We start from the raw sequence: 18,536 nt of genomic DNA on the forward strand, positions 1-18,536 counted from the left end.
CTGAGAGATGTTTTCCAGAAATGTGAACATAAAGGCAAAACGATTTATTTTGGTTTTTGTCTAGGTGCCTGAATTCATGCTGCACCACGTTTTTGTTGCAAAGACATGGTGAGTTTTCTTTTGCATTTGGATAGAGATGTGTAATTTACTGACATATATGCAACATATATGCTTATTTACACATACAGAGTTGGCTCTTCCTTTGCATTCTTTGGCTGCCTGCGATGTACGAAGCATTGAGTTTCAACATTTATTAAAGTAAAACTGCTTTCCACATTTCTAGAGAATTTCTAGATTAGTAAGTGATTTTATTTTTAAATGATTCTCCAGCAAAGATGAAAATCCAATTTCGTCATTCATTTTCCCTAATGCAATAGACATAAAATCACTCAGATGTACACACTCATAAATACTAAACAAAATTCCCACAATTCTGACCTTTCCACATCAACTGATTTGGCATGGCACTGAATACACCAAACAGGATGTTGATTAGTGATACCAATAAATATATTTGACAGTTATAATTTTAGTATATTTTATTTGAGAACTAAATACATGTCAAATATCGGGCTAAATGTTCTGCATGGTTTGTTTGGTGTGCTCTCTACACTGTCTCTATTGCTACATCCCACGATTACTTCATGGATAAGAATCCACATGATGTGAAACTTCTGTAGGTCTACTCCTTTGGAATCTTAGAGATGCGGGGAAACCTGACTCTAGATCCCAACTTCTTCAACAAGAGGTGAGCCGGTCTCAAGTGTCATACAGGAGGCTGTACTGCCAGGTGCCGGCTCAAAGCTCAGTGGGATTCCTAGTGAATGGTTTGCTTGTGGCTGAGGAGCCATTCTGAGCACGACTTCCATTCTCTCTGTGTCATGCAAGCTGTGAGAACTGATGGAAGTGTCCATCCTGCACGGCAGTGGCCTCAAGTGGCCCTTATTGCCCTGGCTTGATGGTGTACAATCGTGAAAAGGTTATTTCTCCTGTCTCAAACTCAGCTTCCACATCTGAGAGATTTCTAAGCCCATGAAAGGAGCATGGAGGGGCTCAGCCAATGTAGTGTGAGACCAGCTTTGTGGACAGAAATCAATACAGGAGAGTAACGGAGCAACCTTCCTCAACTACATGTCCAGTAGGAACTATAACGGTGTCCAGAGAGGCACAGAATCACAACTGTCGAGTGAAAAAAAAGAACTCATCAAAAAAGTATCATTTACTTTATCACATCTCCTTATAAATGATGAAAACAACATAGATTTAACATGTATTTACATGCTATTCTTTTTTTCTATTACATCCAACTCTTCCAGTTTACCAGTATCAGATGAAAGCTGAGGACAAAACTGTGCTGCCAAGCTCCTATGTTCAGTCTGATTCTTCACATAGAAACCATGGCTTTCTGTCCACAAACACTACTTTATAATTCCACTGACTCCAATAGCATTATCCTAAACTCTTCAAAATCTAGAATCAAGTGTTCATTTTGAAAATCCTTTATTAATTCAAACTTTCAGTTCTCAAAAAAAAAAAAAAAAAAGCTTGCTTAACCTTCCCTGACACATTGCCAAAGTTCTTGGGATGGGGCCTCACTGTGACTTAGCTACCGTATAAACTCAGCTTTGTCCCACGTTGTGCTGTGGACCCGTAGGAAGTCAGCATTCAACAGTGCCTACAAGTTCTCTAACACCCTCAGGAGTTTGGAAAACAACAAAGATTCACAATATAGAAAGTCACTTGTAATACAACGCACATTATCGGTAAGTGTGTACATTTCTGTAATTGATGTCTTTCACAAATCATGTTTCAATTTATGATTAATGATGATCATTAAAATCTTACCTGCCATGTAAATGAATAGGATCTATCACATTTTCTTAAATTATGTATAGGGACTTTAATAACTAAATATTCAGTTAATTCTCATCTCATGACATCTTTGTTAAGATACATCGTTATTTTTCAGATCAAAATGGATAAATGCAATTTATTAATAAACTGAGGTCTTACCTTTTCCAGCTTTGAAAGAGCAAGAGAATAACAGTCCTTGGCTCTGAACTGCATAAATCTCATGTTGGCTGGGTGAGTGAGTTCTGTGATAATACTGAGACTGGAAAACAACCTGTATTTCAGGGGGAAAAAACAGGCATTACACTCACAATCCAAGATGATATTTTTTACAACAACATATTTATGAGTGAGTGATTCCAGGCCCTAGGCAGAACACTGCACCCGGTTCCAACAGCAGGCAGTGCCACATAAAATGTTCTGCACAACACAAGAAAACGGAAACACTGCTTTCCCAAAGAATATTTCAACCAGCATTTCAGCACAAGAAGAAAAATATTCTCCCTACGTTGGCTTTGACTCGACATTTTATTCTTCTAATTTTGAAGAATAGTTTAGAAGAGAGTCTCATAAAGCTGATTTAGGTAGTTATTAGATTACGGTGTGGATGAAAATAAAACAGAACTTATACTAGAACACAGTGTTTGGCAAAAAATGTACATGGTAAGTGTCTCGTGCCTTAAATGAACTCCTTTTTGTCCTATGGCTCCACGTTCCCATCATACGCAATTTTCTAAATGTCACAGCCTGCCAAAATGGACTTCTAAGGAAAGAAAATAATGTTGAGAAAATTTCAACTACAGTGGATTGGGACTGAGGCTAAAGCACTGCCAGTATTCTTGCAAGAAGATTTCTGAGGAATTTTCACTCTTGTCTATCCTTGTGCACACACAGGAATGCACAAAAACACACACACACAGACACACGGGCTTTCTCCCCAAGAACAGGAGGATCATTCCACAATGAACATCTTTTTATTTTCGCAGTTGCTGACTTGAGCCTTCCCAGAGATCTGTGTTTTCCCTGGGAGCTATCCTGATTCAAATTTTTGGATACTCCTGTAATAATCAGTTTTGTTTCTCAACGTTTGCCTTTCAGTTACGACTTCTTCAAATTCTCGCCCTTGACTGAGACCTCTGAGACTAAAACTGCTTGAAAACTGGCAGGCTACACAGTCTATCCGTGGCTCCCTAACAAATCTACTCCTGCTGCCTGCTCCTTTCTCAGGGAGCTTCTCCTGGTTCCTGACGGTATGAGACTGTGCTTAGTTCAACCAGGGAGCCCCGTCCCTCAGTCCCAGTGCTTCCCATGCTCTGGTCTGGCCACTTGCTCATGGAGGATCTGCCTGGACAGCCCCCTCCTCTCAGGACAGCAGGCTAGGTGACACATGCAGGGGGTCCTTGGGGAAATTTGTAGGCACTCTTGGCTACACAACCGGACTAAAAATGCAAGTCTCTTTTAAAAACATAGCACCAGGTGTTTTATGAAATTTCAGCCTTAAGAAATGTAGCCAATAATATAAGGCTCAATCTTCATTTTCAGAGCTTTATGTTTCCTCATCTAAGCAAATCGCAATGCTGATTGTTTGAAAAAAAAAAAAAACTAAATTTTTGTGCATTTGATCTCTGTTTCAAATTTTTCTCTGGCCTTGAAATGAAAATTTAGAAGTCTTCTAAAGTCAGAATCATTTACTCCAATCGGGTTTACTGAGCGTCATAGATACTGTTTACTGCATACCTTTTGCTGTATAGTGTGATAGATTTTATCTGTGCCTCAGTTCTACTAAATTGTGATATCAGAAACATTACGCCTTCCTCTCTGTACCTAGTAATTCACCTTACAGCCTTTTAATTAATTCAGTTTTATAAAGTGACACTTCAGTTCTTGTTTGTGCTTTTGTGTACATGATGTAGACTAAAAGCTGGATGAACAAACTGTTGCAATTTAATAAGTTTACGAAGAAACTGCATCATCTGTATTCCACATGATGGTCTTTTAGGTGCTCTGCTCTTCTTACTCAAATGTCACCAATGAGAATGAATAAACTAAACTTCCTGTTTTTCTGAAATTCCTAAAAATTTAGAAGAGCAGCCTGATAGAAAAAAAAATATCAACTGACTTTGGGGCCAGGAAAGTCCATCTGGTAGACCAAGGAAATGCCACAAACTGACACATTTCATACCATATGGGAGTTTCAAAAGTATTTATTAAGAAATATTTTAAAATACCATGTCTCTAAAGATATTTATTAGCATATGATTTGTCACAAATAACATTCAGTCATCTATGACAGAGGGAACACAGACGAATAAACAATAGTTCCAAAATAGGCCTGTGAACAAAAGGCCCAAAGGCTTTAACTAGACAATGATCTTAGGCTTATAATTCTGTATTTTTAAAAGGAAAATTAACTGACTTAAGGCTCTCCCTTTTTGCCTTTTCTATTTAAACTTTATGAATGACCATTCTTAGAGGTGTATATTGCATTTAATTTTAGGCTATGTAGGTATTTCATTATTGATTTGAAAGGTAGAGGGACAGAGAGAGACAGAAAGATCAAGTTTCTATTTCCTTCCCTTAAAGCCTGTAACAGCCAGAGCTGCTGCATCAGGCCGAAGTCAGAGGGCAGGAAGCCATTCCAGCAGTTTCCCAGACAGCCACTATCTGCTGCTCTTCCGGGAGGTACGTTAGCAGGAATCTGGAATCAGAAGCTGGAACAGACACTGGCACTCAAACACTTCAATTTCGGATCTGGATGGACCAAGCTGCATTTTATCTGCTGCAACACCTGCCCATTCCTCTGCAATCACTCAGGTAAATTCCCCGTAGTTATGCGGGAGTCTCCTTGCTTAGTGCTTCCAGCAGAGACCTGAGGCTCAGTCCTGATGCCATCCCTGTACAATCTTCAAACTGGTTGATGCAAGGCCACACAGTAGGCCCTGTGCTATAGCAAGCCTGGTTGCCCAGCATGGTCTCTGACCATTGTTTTTCACGATAGATTGAAGAAGCCACGATCCCTATAAAAGCTTAGTCACAACCTCCTGTCTGATGTTATGGTCTCTATTGATCTGAACTCTCAGGATCTCAACAGATTCCAACTTCAGTTAGAAAACAAGAGGGCCATCTTTCCTCTTCACGTCTCGAAACTCTTCCCTGACTTAGCTACCATTATTAGTTTATAGACGTGAAAACTGAGCCAAAGAGCACTAAAATAACATATTCCAGGTGACATTGCAAGGTAGACTTCTGTTGACTTATATTAAAGAAATAGGCAGACCATTGGAAGAAAACCAAGAAGAAACAAATGAGGCAGTAAGTCATTAGAATATTCAGCAACGTGTCTCTGCTTCCTGTGTTAAAAGCCAACTCTGTTTTAAAAACGCAACATTCTGGAAACTGTGCCTCCCTATGCAATGCTTAAATAGTGATTGCTTGGACACAACTTCGTGTTTATTTGCATACCTTCAGGGCAGTGTTTAGTATTTAACTTATCAACTGATCAAAGCATTTACTTTTAGGAAGTTCTAGATTCAAGGACAATTGAAGATGTATAAAGTGAAATTCCTGCACTTAAGAACACACCACAAATTAATAGAGAAAACAACAATAATTCACAAATTATCAGGCTGTTTATTTTTTCATGGATTCCATTAAACCATGGGTTACTAAATGCTCCTAAATTAAGTATATTTTAAACACTAGTAAATAGATAGTTTGTGAGAAGCATCTAGGGCAGTGATGAGACAGATAACAAGAGAAGGAATTTGTAGGGAAAACAGCCACAAGCCCATAACAAGTCACTTAATTTGGGAGAACATCTCCTTTCTCTGAAACTATGTAGTGTTTACCTTTTACATACATGATTATCATCATTAATCATTTTTAATTACTTGGGTTCCTTTGCAATCTTTCTAAACATTATATCAAACAGAAATACACACATGCCTAGTGTATGTAGCTGGGGACATAAGTGTTAGAGTGAATGACACCTGCTTGATTTCATTTATTGTGCTTAAGCAACTTCTAGAGAAATTAGGCAGGACAACAAAGCATGACTCACGTGCCTGCATTTCTTCCTATGTACATCAGCCCAAACCATTTATGTAATTTTATACTGAGAAATTGAATACATTAGCTAAGCCTGCCACCTAGTGAAAACTTGGAACTATGTAAAATTTATATAATGAAATATTGTTGCAGTGAATTTATGTCTCTATTATTTGTGTTCACCTGCAATATTATATATTAACAAATTTGGTTATGTATCAGTTCAATTCTAGATTTTTGAAATACTAATGCTGCAAAGCTATTCGAAGGCCTTAATATCCAAACATGTTTTGAATACAGAAGATTTTAGAAATATAGTGACATAGTAAGCTTCTTTTCCCTTGTAAGTAGGATCACAGTGATTCTGTTACTAAAGAATTTTGTTTTAACACAGTTTGTTGTTGAAATTTTTCTATACTTTGTTTGGAGTCACTGATGGGAAGTAGAGATGTTTAAAACAGCCACAGATAAAAATTTATAATAATTTCCTCAAAAATATTTCTACCCATCCAGTGTTTTTAACTAATACAGAGATGAAAAATATCCCATATAGTCTGCTTCAGACACTAAGGGAGAACTCTGAAACTACCTGCAATTGCCTTTTAAAGTTAAGGAAGCCAACATAAGAGCAAAAAAGATAATGGAAAACACTTACGATATTTTAATGAAGGCAGCAGTTAGTGGGCTAGTGTCCTACACTACAATTACGGACCTGTCAGAACAGTGGAAGTGACCATTTTGGGTGACAGGGAGTACACACCAATATGCAGACGCATAGTCACTTTGTTACACAAAACACCAACTGGAACACAATGGGTAGTAAACATTACAACAAATATGGATGTATTTTAAACTTTGGTAAATACTCTTAGGAAGTCTGAGTAGCAAAAAATGTAAGAATGATAAATATTACATTATCTTCTGTATTTAAGAATTTTACCCATGAAAAGCATAGCCAATGTAAATACTAAAACTTTTTTCCAGTACACAGATGACTGACTTCTTAGATACTTATAGATAAACTGTAAAATGTTTACTTAAACATACAGCTACAGTATTTGGGTTTATGTCATTCCCACATATGTGGACGTGTTGTTTCCTCAGTAAGATTGTTTGGATAACTGAAATGGGTATTCACTTGTTTGTTGTTTTTTTAACTTGTCTGTCAATGCTTTCCCTTACAATCCTGCCAATGCAATTCATTGGTCTGTTCACTCCCGCTCTCTCATTCCAGAAACCAGTTCCCCCAGCTACCTGATTTTGCAAAATTTTTCTCTCCTTCAATAATTTCCGGCATTCTAGCCATAATGACCAACCCTACACAGCACTGCATATGCTGCTTCTGGGTGAGATTTCAGACTCACATTGAACCACTCCTTTCCTCCTTTCGTCCCTAGTACCCTTACCACATCCTGGATATTTCAGAGCCTTGTACAAGATATATTCCTTTGCATAGTGTCTTGTATTTGTTTTGATTGCTGTACCATCTCTTTGTCTCCTTATTTTCCATTCACCTTTGGTGTTAAAAAAATTGGATTTTTCTGCAAAACATTCTCTGATTCGCAGCACTAGATTCAATGTGCTGTCTAGTTCCATATAACATTCTATTTTTTCCAATAATTGCCACACTCAAGTCACAACTTAAGGCTTTAAGCAGCTTGCTTAATGCCTTTCTTGCTAGTCCTTTTTTCCTTTCTTGTGCATGCCCATTTAATCAGGTCTCTCAGGCCTCTCTAACTATGGACCACAGGCTCTTCTCTTCATTTAATCAACACAATCTTCACTGGCTTTAAAACCCAAGGGGGGACCTTAAGGACTTAAAGGGACACAAACAGAGGAGAGATAACAGTTGTTCTACACAGCAGCTACCAACACTAGCTCCTGCCCACCGAGGGGCCTGTGGGGAAGACAGTGGTTATGGAACCAGTTCCTGCCAGAGCATCTCAGACTTGTTTCCGCTGCCATTATATAGTGGGGTGTATGAGTCAGGACTTCCACAACTCGTGTCCTGAATCCTGTCTGATTTTAAGCATCAGGGCCAGTGGAAGCAGAACTTCTCTCCAGGTGAGAGGGTCACCCTGCAAGCAGCCACGAGGTAATTCCCAGTAAGGCAAATGTCCCCAGTGCCCACTCAAGGACCTGAGAGGCTGCCCTGCCCATCACTGACCAGAAGTTTACCAGGGACACAGGTTCTGAGAAACCTTTCAAGGGCTTTCTAAAATAAGGTGCACAATTAACGTATCTGCATGTCTATGGCAATTGCTGAGTTGCACTGTTTCAACCAAGACTATATCATGCCTTTGTCATTGACAGTTCTGATTCTCTTCTGAAAACATCTGCAGTCACATGGAAAAACGTTTCTGACTACTTTAAGATCAAAGGGCTGGATAAGAATTTCCAGAAATCTGTACTTAAAAAAAACAAACTGGAAAATCCATAAATCCATTAACAGAGAACAAAAAGAATCAGTTTCATGAGGGTAAATGAATTAATGAAATCTGTGGAATTTTATATCATGTTTAAATTATTAAACTAATAAATGAGTGATGCATTTCAAAGTTTATGAAAATTTCTGCCTGTTACTTATATATTGCACAATGTTTTGGTGAAATTCTAAGAGTTTGCCTTTTGTTCTTTATGTTGTTTCTCTATAACTACATACATTTATCAGGATTTTTCCGGCTTGTGGTAATGTGTTCTTTTGCATGAGTTCAATCAGAAATTGTTTTCCTCAGAGCAGGATATAGTTGGAAACACTGGCATATCTAACAATTACGCAGAAAATGCTTGTACTAAAGGCTTACCAACCTTGCCCTGAATAAATGAAGTTGCCACATCTTTCTATGTCTTCACATTTCTGATAAAGAATCAGAGTTTTTATTTAAAAGTCTAAACCTGCCTTGGATTGATTTATTAATTTGGTGTGTTTTCCAAATATAAGACTACTATATGATAGTCACTTTTGTCGTTATATTTAATGCAAATATACTATAATATACCCAATTTCAATTGCAACTTAAGTCATTATTTATGGGTTTCATTACTTCGAGAGTTCTCCAGACCTGGCATTATCATATGACCAACAACTCCTTTATTGGCAAACTCAGCCTGTTATATTCTTGTTGACTTTGTTACATATTTTTTCTTTTTGAGCTTTTTTTTAATATCCTGTAAGAATTAGACAAAAGTACAATTTCCAACAAGATAATAATGGCCTGACATTTTGAGGTGATGACTCATGCCTGCAGAACAGACAGTACTAAGTTTAACATTGGGCTCCAGGTAAAGTCAGCACAAGATTAACTCCCTCTAAAACCCATTTGTTGTTCAAATGCAGCAGAAATGGTTACTGACACAGACACATGAACATTCAAAACTTTCCTGCTAACACGAAACTGTGGATCAATAAGCAGGCCACATCCAAGCTTTCCATTAGGGACAAACAAAATCTAGTTACATAGGCTATTGTTCATAAGGAAGGAGTAAATAGCAGGATGGAGTCATTGGTGTCAATCCCAAACAAATTAACTAAAGCCAAGAGTTTACAAAGCAATGGTCCTTACACATGGTTGCATGAGAGTAACTGTCACAGGTCCTTAGAGCTAAGTTCTATAGGAAGGGAGCCACAGATACAATATTTGTTATTCACAAACCCAAGGGTGGAGTCCATATGCAGCACCCACAGTAAGGTGCTGGGCGGACCTCTGATCTCTTGTACCCAAGAATCAGGCACTGAGACTGGGAGGTCACTCAAAATCTGGGCACTGGGAATAGCATTGTGACACAATAGATAAACCCACTGCCTCTGGTGAGTGCTAGTGCTTACACTGGCTGCTCCATACCTGATCCAAATTCCTGCTAACAGCCTCCGAAAAGCAGATTATCCAAGTGTCCCTGCCAACTCAAACACATGGAGACACCCAGATGAAGCTCCTGGCTTGTGCCTCCAGGTTTGCCTGACCAAGACCTGACCATCATGGCCATCTGAGGAAGGAACCAGTGAATGGGTAATCTCTTTAAAAAAAGGGTTTTTAAGAATCCTGACACTGTCACTTAACACTATGTGATGTGTCTGAAAATAATACCCACTTGTGATGCACATCAGTAGACAGATTAGTTCACTTTTTGGAAGTTTACAACAGCGTATACATCATACTATACCACCATCCACACCCCGTTTTTGTGCAGCTGGTACACAGCTGGGAGATGCCATCTTCCTGGTAAGAGGTACGAGGAAGTTACCATGGCTTCCCAGCCTCCGGTGCCCGTATCTGTGAGAGGATTTCACAGTTCTATACTGACTCATGTCTGGCCTATGGAGATGACTGGGGTCTGAGCAGCTGCTTTGCTTTGGGTGGGGAGGCCTCCCTTTCCACCCCTCCTCCTCTAAAGCACCGGACACAGCTGAATATGGTAAGTCATGGCTGGAAATGGACTTAACTCTGCAGACAGCCAGTGGCCATGCTGTTTCCAGAACAGAGCCAAAGCGAAGGTAGTTTATGTGGTGGAGGACAGATCTCCTGCACTCTGCAATTGCACAGGCTCTGGTAACAGCCCTGGAGTCACACTCATTAACGCTACATGACACATGGGGGTTTTCTCAGCTTCTTGGAGCTAGAACCTGTAGCAACCCACACCAAAGTTCAGGTTATCCTTGTGGATGCTGTCTCTGCTTCTCCCAGCTTGTGGTGCTGGGAGTTACAGGCATGAACTCCAGCAACACCCACTCATGCTGTATGAGAATTAGGATATCTTGGAAATGACCACATTGGGCCCCACATTGTCAGGACTGTGCAATCAATCATAACTTTGTCAAACTCACTGAAATCTACCTGGTAGGACCGAAAGAAAACCTACCCATGTTCCATCTTTCCAGATCCATACCAGCTCATGCCAAATATCTGTATTCCTGTAGTCACCCAGACCTGGAGGTGAAATTTCCCTCAGTTCCAGGAATAGGATTTTTGGTGCTGAAAGCCAAGCACCAGTTGTACATGCCCAGCAGGAAATTTGGAAGCTCCCAAAAGCATCACACACAAACTCCAGACAAGTGAAGCAAGACGACAATCCTTTTGTGCCTTTTGTGCCTCTAAGCATCAAGAATGAGGCCCATTTGATCACAATTCCTGCTGTAACTGTCACCCAACTTAAAGGGAACTGAAGATGCACAACCAAGAAAGCACACATGTACCTTGAAATTACACTTCCATCTCTATAAACTGCAACAAACTAGATCTCTCTCTTTCTCTCTTCCTCTCTCTCTTTCACACACACACAGTCAGAGATTACATATCTGAGATGAGACCCTACATTCCATTTAAACCATAAAGTATTTTTCAACAAAGCCTACTCCGTAAGGAAGAAGGGGCTATTACAACAGATACACAGATGTCAACGAAGGGATATGAGAAAGACAAACAAGTTGGAACAACACCTCCAAAAGAATACAGTTATTCTCCCCAATGAATCCTGATCTAAAGCAAATCTATGAAATGTCAGAAACAGAAATGAAAATAAGGATGGTAAAGAAATCCAACATAATGGGTGAAGATGCAGGTAGCTTAAGAAATGAGGAAAATATTTGTAGCATGAAAAAAAAATTCACTAAGGAGATAGAAATCATTAGGAAGAACCCAACAGACATTTTGAAGATGAAAACTTAAATCAGTGAAACAAAAAATACGATAAACATCATTAACAGCAGAATTTGCCAAGTGGTACAAGTTATTGTCCTCAAGAACAAGGCTTCTGAAATAACCCAGTTAGACAAAAATAAACCATATAAAATAATAAAGAAAGTCTGCATGAAGTATGGGATACCATTACATGATGACATGTTTCCACTATAGGTAACCCAAAAAGAGAAAATGAAGAAAAGGCACCAAGAATTTGCGGCACAAAATAATCGTTGAAAGCTTCCCAGGCCCTTAGATAGATATGAATATCTAGATATAAGAAGCTCGAAGAATCTATGCAGACAAGCAAAACAGATCTTCTGTCAGGAATACTGCAGCCAAATTGCTGAAAACAAGGGACCAGGAGAGGATTCCAAGAGAGTAAAAGGAAAGTACCCAGTTACCTACACACTAACACCAAACTTCTCAGCAGAAACCCTAGAGGCCAAAAGACAGTGCATGTCAGAGCCAAGGTCGTCCGAGTACTTCCAACCAAGAATAGCATTTCCAGTGAAGTTACACCTTGGAGATAAGCAACAAGTAAGACATTTTCCAGATAATCAAAAATCAAGAGAATACATCACCACTAAGCCAGATTTCCAAGAACTTCTGAAGGGACTCTTACCTTAGAAGTACATATTATGATGACATATGACAGTACTGAATTCATTAGGAATGCACATACAATCAGTAAGTGATCAGCAAAATAACAGATGAGTTGTTATTTATCAATACTAATCTTGAACATGAATGGATTACCTTCTCCAGCCAAAATATTTAGATTAGCTGAATGGATAAAATACAAACAAACATGAATTCACTATTTACTGCCAACAAGAAACTTACTTCAAAAAGATGTACATAGACTGATAGCAAACGGCTAGAAAAACATACCAAACGCTAACCAAAACCAAGTAAGTGCAGCTATCACCATTTTAGGTAAAATAGACTGAGACAAGAAGATATTTTATATTGATGAAAAGGTAGATTTAATAAGAAGATATAGCAGTAATAAGTATATATGCACTCAACATAAGACCACCCATGCATATGCAGTAAATACTAGCAGGGCTAAAAGGAGAGAAAGGCAAAACTGAGCAAGATAAATACTAATTTGAAAGTGGACAGCTGCTTTTTCTTTTCATCTGTAAATTATTTATGCACTGCTTAGCAAATTGTTGTGCCGGAGACCCTCACTTCAAAGTTTCAAGTCCCCTTGGGCACATGTCAACAGAATTTGGTAAAAGTTTGTTTGGAAATAAACTATAGCATTACATCATATGCAATAACAAGATACAATAATCTTTTGTCTAATGTTACTGATTGTAAGTAAGTCAGAAAATAGGAATTTTTTCTAGCAACGACAAACCAACCAAAAAAACAGTTACTTCTAATCTCTTGCACTAGTAATTTAGTTAATACAACAAGCATAGTATTGGTTTTCAACGTTCTAATAATATCCCACCATTTATCATTTGTCCGTGATGTGTCAGACACACCTCTGAGGATACTACAAGATCATCACATTTAATTATTTCAAACACATTGCTCAGCAACTGGACGCCATATCAGGAACACATTCAGATTGGTTAGGTTATAACAGGACTTTAGATTTTAGAAATCTTCTGGTTTAAATTCCAAACTGCATCCATTACAAGGGAATGATTCCCATGATGTTTGTAACCTACTTTAAAGTACTCCAAAATAAACGACATGACTTACACAAACTGCAGGCTTTAGGGAAATGCCCAGGCATCTGCATCCCACTTCACTGAGCCAGGCTCATGTTAGTCTTTTTTTTTTTTTTAATCATACAGTTCATATGGAACTGTTATTTTTCTTATTTCTATCAAAATCACATACCTTAACAAGTAACCAGCTGTCTCCATGGATGAAATTAGTGGCATTTATCAAGATATGAAGATAGGCAAAGATACTTCAGAGAATCTATTCTGCCTCACATGATCAATAGGTAAGAATTTAGTTCCCTAAGGATGAGCTCCAAGACAATCAGAAAGTTGAAGGTGAGAATTAGAGAGTGTGTAAGTCAAAACTATTCACAGTTCCGGCTTGAAGCAATAACTGTGAAAGCAGACTTATCTACACGCCCGACGATTATGGCAGAATGGGAACTGACAAAAATCCACCGTATTTCAGGAACCACAACAGACTGTATCAAAAGATGGGATTCTCAGACTGGCATGGATTTGCCCTTCTCTATGTCAGCGGTGCTATGTTGTGAACAGGCAGGCCTTTAGATTCCAAAGCCGAAAGTTAACAGCACCCATCATCGTGTTCACTTGTGGAACCTTTGGTAAGCGAGCGGGTGGACCGGATCACCAGGATGAGGCACTGGTGACTCCAGCAGAGACCAGAGGGGCCTAGACACGCCCATGCCTCCTTCCATGCCCTCCAGATTCTGCCAGTCAACATGACCTGCCCACTCTTGAACAATGAACATCTAAGATTGTGAGTCAAAATAAATAGTGCTACTAGATATGCAACTTATTTTAGCTATTTTCTCATGATATCGGAGGGTTATTAATTCAGGTGTTACTTCCTATACCACAGGCTTTAACAGGTATTTTTTTTTCCTAACAAAAGAGTAGTCTACATTCAACACACTTACCATAGGGGTTAATAAATCACATGAAAATGTTTCTCACAGGATGACGACTCACCTCAGTTGCTAAGGTGCCACCTTGGTTGCCCACATTGCTTACTGGAGTGACTCACTTGATTCCTAACTCCTTCACTTCCCATGCAACTTCCTGCTATTGGCACACTTGGGAGCGGCATATGATACTCAACTATCCTGGGCCCTGCCACCCTTGGGAGGCCGGGATTTAGTCCCAATCTCCTGGCATTTGACTGTCCCAGCCTTGGCTGCTGGAAGAATACGGGCAGCAAATCAGCAGACTGGAGATCTCTCACTATCTGTCTCACTCTGCTTCTGCCTTTCAAATAAAATTTTCAAAATGTTGTTTCATATAGTTTTAATTTCCTTAAAAATTGTGTTAAGCAAAATGCTGCTAATATTTTCAAAGAGCACAGGAAAGGAAAGACATAATTACTTTGCAATTTGGATACTTCTGAAATATTTTGCTCAAAGCTATTCTTGATCTGAATGCCATCAAAATGACTTCATGTCTTAACGGAGCACTGCGGAAGCAGGCATCTTAGTACTAAAGTCAGTCACTCCCTCACTCACCCTCCCACCCATCCACTGTGAAACGATCACCTGCTGGGCCCGATGCTCAAGGACGACACGTGTGCACTCAAAGCTAACCACTCAGGCCAGTCATGTTTAAATAATCAGAGCTTTTGAACATCCCGGCAAGCTAGGTATTCATTATCCTGAAATCACAAAACTCTTTCTGAGAACATACAATAAAATTCAAATCAATAAAAACTTGGCCATAATAGAAACAAAGGTGCAGTGTCTTGAAAATTTAAATGGCATATTAATCAAAATCCCAGGATCCTCTCATTAAACTATAAATAGTTTTCACTAAGCATAAAATCAAAAAAGTATCATTTCCCTTTATTTAGTGGCTGCAAATTTCATCTTTGAATTATATTTGTACACCTCAGTTCTCTAGGAAGACTTAGGTATGTGCCACACGCTCAACACATCCTACACTCTCTTGGGAAGTACTGTTCAGCATGGCTGCATGAGCTCTTAGGAGCCTTCTGAGTGAACTGCCATGTGACACTAACAAGGTGTGTGTCCCTCCCCCTGAAAGCGGAGGTTCTTGTGCAAATGCAGAGGCGATCTGCCAGATGCTGGCAGGCTCTTCACAGACCAGCTCTCTGTACTTCATACTAACACCTCAAGTGGGTTAATTGTTTCCCACTCATTTTTACTGCATTGTACTGAGGGCTAAAAAAAACTGACTGATGGAGTCTCAGAGATGCAGTTGGCTGCTGTAGGGCTCAAAGCCTTGGCCACACAGCAGTGAGAATTCATAATAATAATGCTGTTAATTATAATCATTGGAATTTATCAAGCAATTAAAACCTACTGGGCATGTACTCAGGCATTACGTATTTCTGAATTTCCAGTAATCTTGCGATTAAAACATGGGAATTTTTAAAAGGCAGCTAATTTGCCACATCATTCATCTTAATGGAGATTCATGGGTTCTCACCCCTGGATTTTGACTTCTACGTAATTTAGGAAACGTGCCTCTAAGTCTTTTACAACTTCAAGGAACATGTATATTCTGAAAAAAAAAAAACCTTTTTAAAAGTTACAACAAAAGAAACTCATCTTTAATCCCATGTTTGCATTGATGCTGAAGCTCGCTCACGCCTGCTTTACGATCCTATGCAGACAGGAGGGGGGAAGCTGAGAGCACAGAGCTGAGACGGACTGGCTCAGCTGTGTAATTTACTACCTCAGCGATTTTTTAGGGTTTTGAAAGACACCTAAAACTGAAAGGATATTTCTGACATTCAGAAAGATTCTTTCCAAGAGATACAGATGTCTTCATTTTGACTTGATCTATTGCATGTAGCCTTCCTTGCTCAGGACTATTTATTCTTACCTAAGATGATTGTGTGTCGCGGTGTTTAATGTAAGACAGGGCAGTAGTGGAGAGCAGGCTGTGACAGTGCTCCTATCATGGGTAAGTATCTGATCTCAGCCTGACAACCTCCCAACCCGGGCTGTTCAGTTTATAAACAAGTAACTTTCTCCAATGGCAGGCAAGAAGTTACAATTACAGAAAAGACAGCTTATTTCAAATCTTGACTGCTACCGACATGATGTTGAGATTTTGTTATTTTTGAACTGAGAAAAGTTATACTTTTACTATTTATTCTAAAGACAAGTCGCTGACCAGATTTTAAAAATTTAAAAATTGTGCACAGTGTCACTCATACATCAGGTACAACATGCGTATTTCTTTTAATAATACAAATAAACCAATAAGTCAGTGCGAGTGCCCCAGCTTCATGCCTCACACAGAGCCAGACTCAAGCACGTGAGCCTGGCTCAACGCACACCCACGTGATGGGTACTTGCCTGAAAAGTGTCTGCACGTTGACGATGGTCTTGGCATCGGCCATGTAGTCCTCCTCGGCGCTCATGGTGCTCTCTTTGTCCACAACCACCATGTTGGCAGCAAAGGTCACACCGCACTTGAGTAAGTCATCTAGGCTTGGATACAAAAGGAAGAGAGCAAAGTGTTCTTCAGGAACTCACCAGGCTAGAGGCAGCGCTGATGTGGGATGACCCCCTGCACTTTCCTACCCAATGGGGAGTGACCTTGACAGATTGCACAGCTAGATCTCAGCAGGAATTATAATATTATATACTTTTGATCTGGAGCTCCTCAGATTTTACTAGGTCTCAACATTTTCAAAATATCAACGTTAAAACTATTTAATCACTTCTAATTATATAAATGAAACCTGAAAGCACCCATTTTTTAAAGGCAAAAGAGCATATCAGAATATATTTTTAAGAGTTAACATTTACTTCATAGACACAAGAATTTTGTTTCTAAATTGTTTTTGGTAAGAACACAAGGAAGAAATAATTACCGTATTGATTTAACTGGTCTAACCTAAAGAAAAATAAGCAACCATAAAGTGTTTTAAAATGTCTATTATTTCTTTATGCAAGTTATAGTCTATAGATTACACAGCCAAGAACCTGAGATGTACAAGAATCTGTTATGCACAGCAACAGTTTCACCAGCCTAAATTTTTGAGTAACTAAATACCCTAGGTTCTTTGCTACAGTGGGGTCATCACTAAACCGGGACACAAATCACCATAGGCGATAATACAGCCTGTGTTCGCCCAAACTAAGCCTTACCTAGTATTCTCCCAAAGAACAAAAAGGGTTACCCTCAAAGCTGAACTGGGAAAAATAATGTTTTTGTTATATCTACTTCATAAAACCTAGAAATTTGAGGACTGAATTGGATATGAAACTAAACTTGAATGAATCAAAGAATGTTCTAGATGCAATTAAATTGCAGACAAATGGAGGGGTTCACTGACCTGTACACTTTGTGCCGTAATATAGAAAAGCTAAAAGCTAAAGAATGGTGGTTTCTTCCAGATGCTTAAACTGGAGAGCCATTATTGGGTTAGTCAGCTTTGTCGCTTTAGAGGGAGCTGTTTTGCTCCTATGGGAAGGTGGGAGGCAGAATTTCTCACTATGTTACTAAGGAAAAGAATATTACCAACACCTTGACTACAAGCTTCTGAGCATAGTCCAGAAAAAAAAAAAAACTTTTTGCTTGATTCAAGAAAACTGTTATGTGGCAGAGGTTTTATGTCTAAAACCCTGGGTAGAGAATGTTATTGCAGACACATTTCCTATGGTCAGAGGGGTCAGGAGCAAACATCTTGTCAATGCAGTATCTCGTAGTTTAAATTCAAAGCAATAGTTGCATCCAGCTTGTATCTAGAAAATTTGCCACACTTGTCATTGCATCTTTCAAAATACACTGAAAGAAGAAAGATTCAGATGGAGATAAATGGGATATGGTCCCTTAGGGTTCATCAAAACAATGAATCATTTTCGGCCACTTTTCCCTATTTGTCTCTCACAATAGAATCTCTGTGATAAATATGTAGAAGGAGACTATCAGAGAGGAAGGTAAAACTGACGAGGCAAGGTTATATTGACGAAAGCCAAGATACGAAAAATAAATATTTAATTGGAAACAGGTATTCCGAGACAAAATTTTTACTACAAAGTATGTGTGCTAACTTGTAAAATGCTAGCTCTATCCAGATGTTCCAATTAGTTCCACTCTCAAGTCAATGACTTTTATACTTTGCTCAAAATTTGGGAAAATAAGTTTAATAATTATCATTAACAATGAATTTATATTCATAGGAAATACATAAAGTTGGGATGGTACTTCTGAGCCAGGAAAGTTTTTTCCTGATTCTTATCAATTGATTTTTAAAAAATTATTGCTGTATTGGACCTTTTTT

The 18,536-nt window shown here is 38.9% G+C and overlaps 1 protein-coding gene across 3 annotated transcripts in view; it reads right to left on the reverse strand.

Moving 5' to 3' along the window:
• Positions 1-18,536, reverse strand: part of KCNT2 (potassium sodium-activated channel subfamily T member 2) — a 336,723-nt gene that overhangs the window by 50,600 nt on the left and 267,587 nt on the right. For all 3 annotated transcript variants that reach the window (XM_040985195.1, XM_040985194.1, XM_040985193.1), the window contains 2 exons: positions 16,603-16,737; positions 2,014-2,125 (listed from right to left, as the gene is read on the reverse strand). In XM_040985195.1, coding sequence (XP_040841129.1) covers positions 2,014-2,125; positions 16,603-16,737 — 247 coding nt within the window. The remainder of the gene's footprint in view (positions 1-2,013; positions 2,126-16,602; positions 16,738-18,536) is intronic.

This window comes from Ochotona curzoniae, unplaced genomic scaffold (genome assembly GCF_017591425.1).
Source record: "Ochotona curzoniae isolate NIBS_2020 unplaced genomic scaffold, NIBS_Ocur_1.0 contig_430, whole genome shotgun sequence".
Lineage (NCBI taxonomy): Eukaryota > Metazoa > Chordata > Mammalia > Lagomorpha > Ochotonidae > Ochotona > Ochotona curzoniae.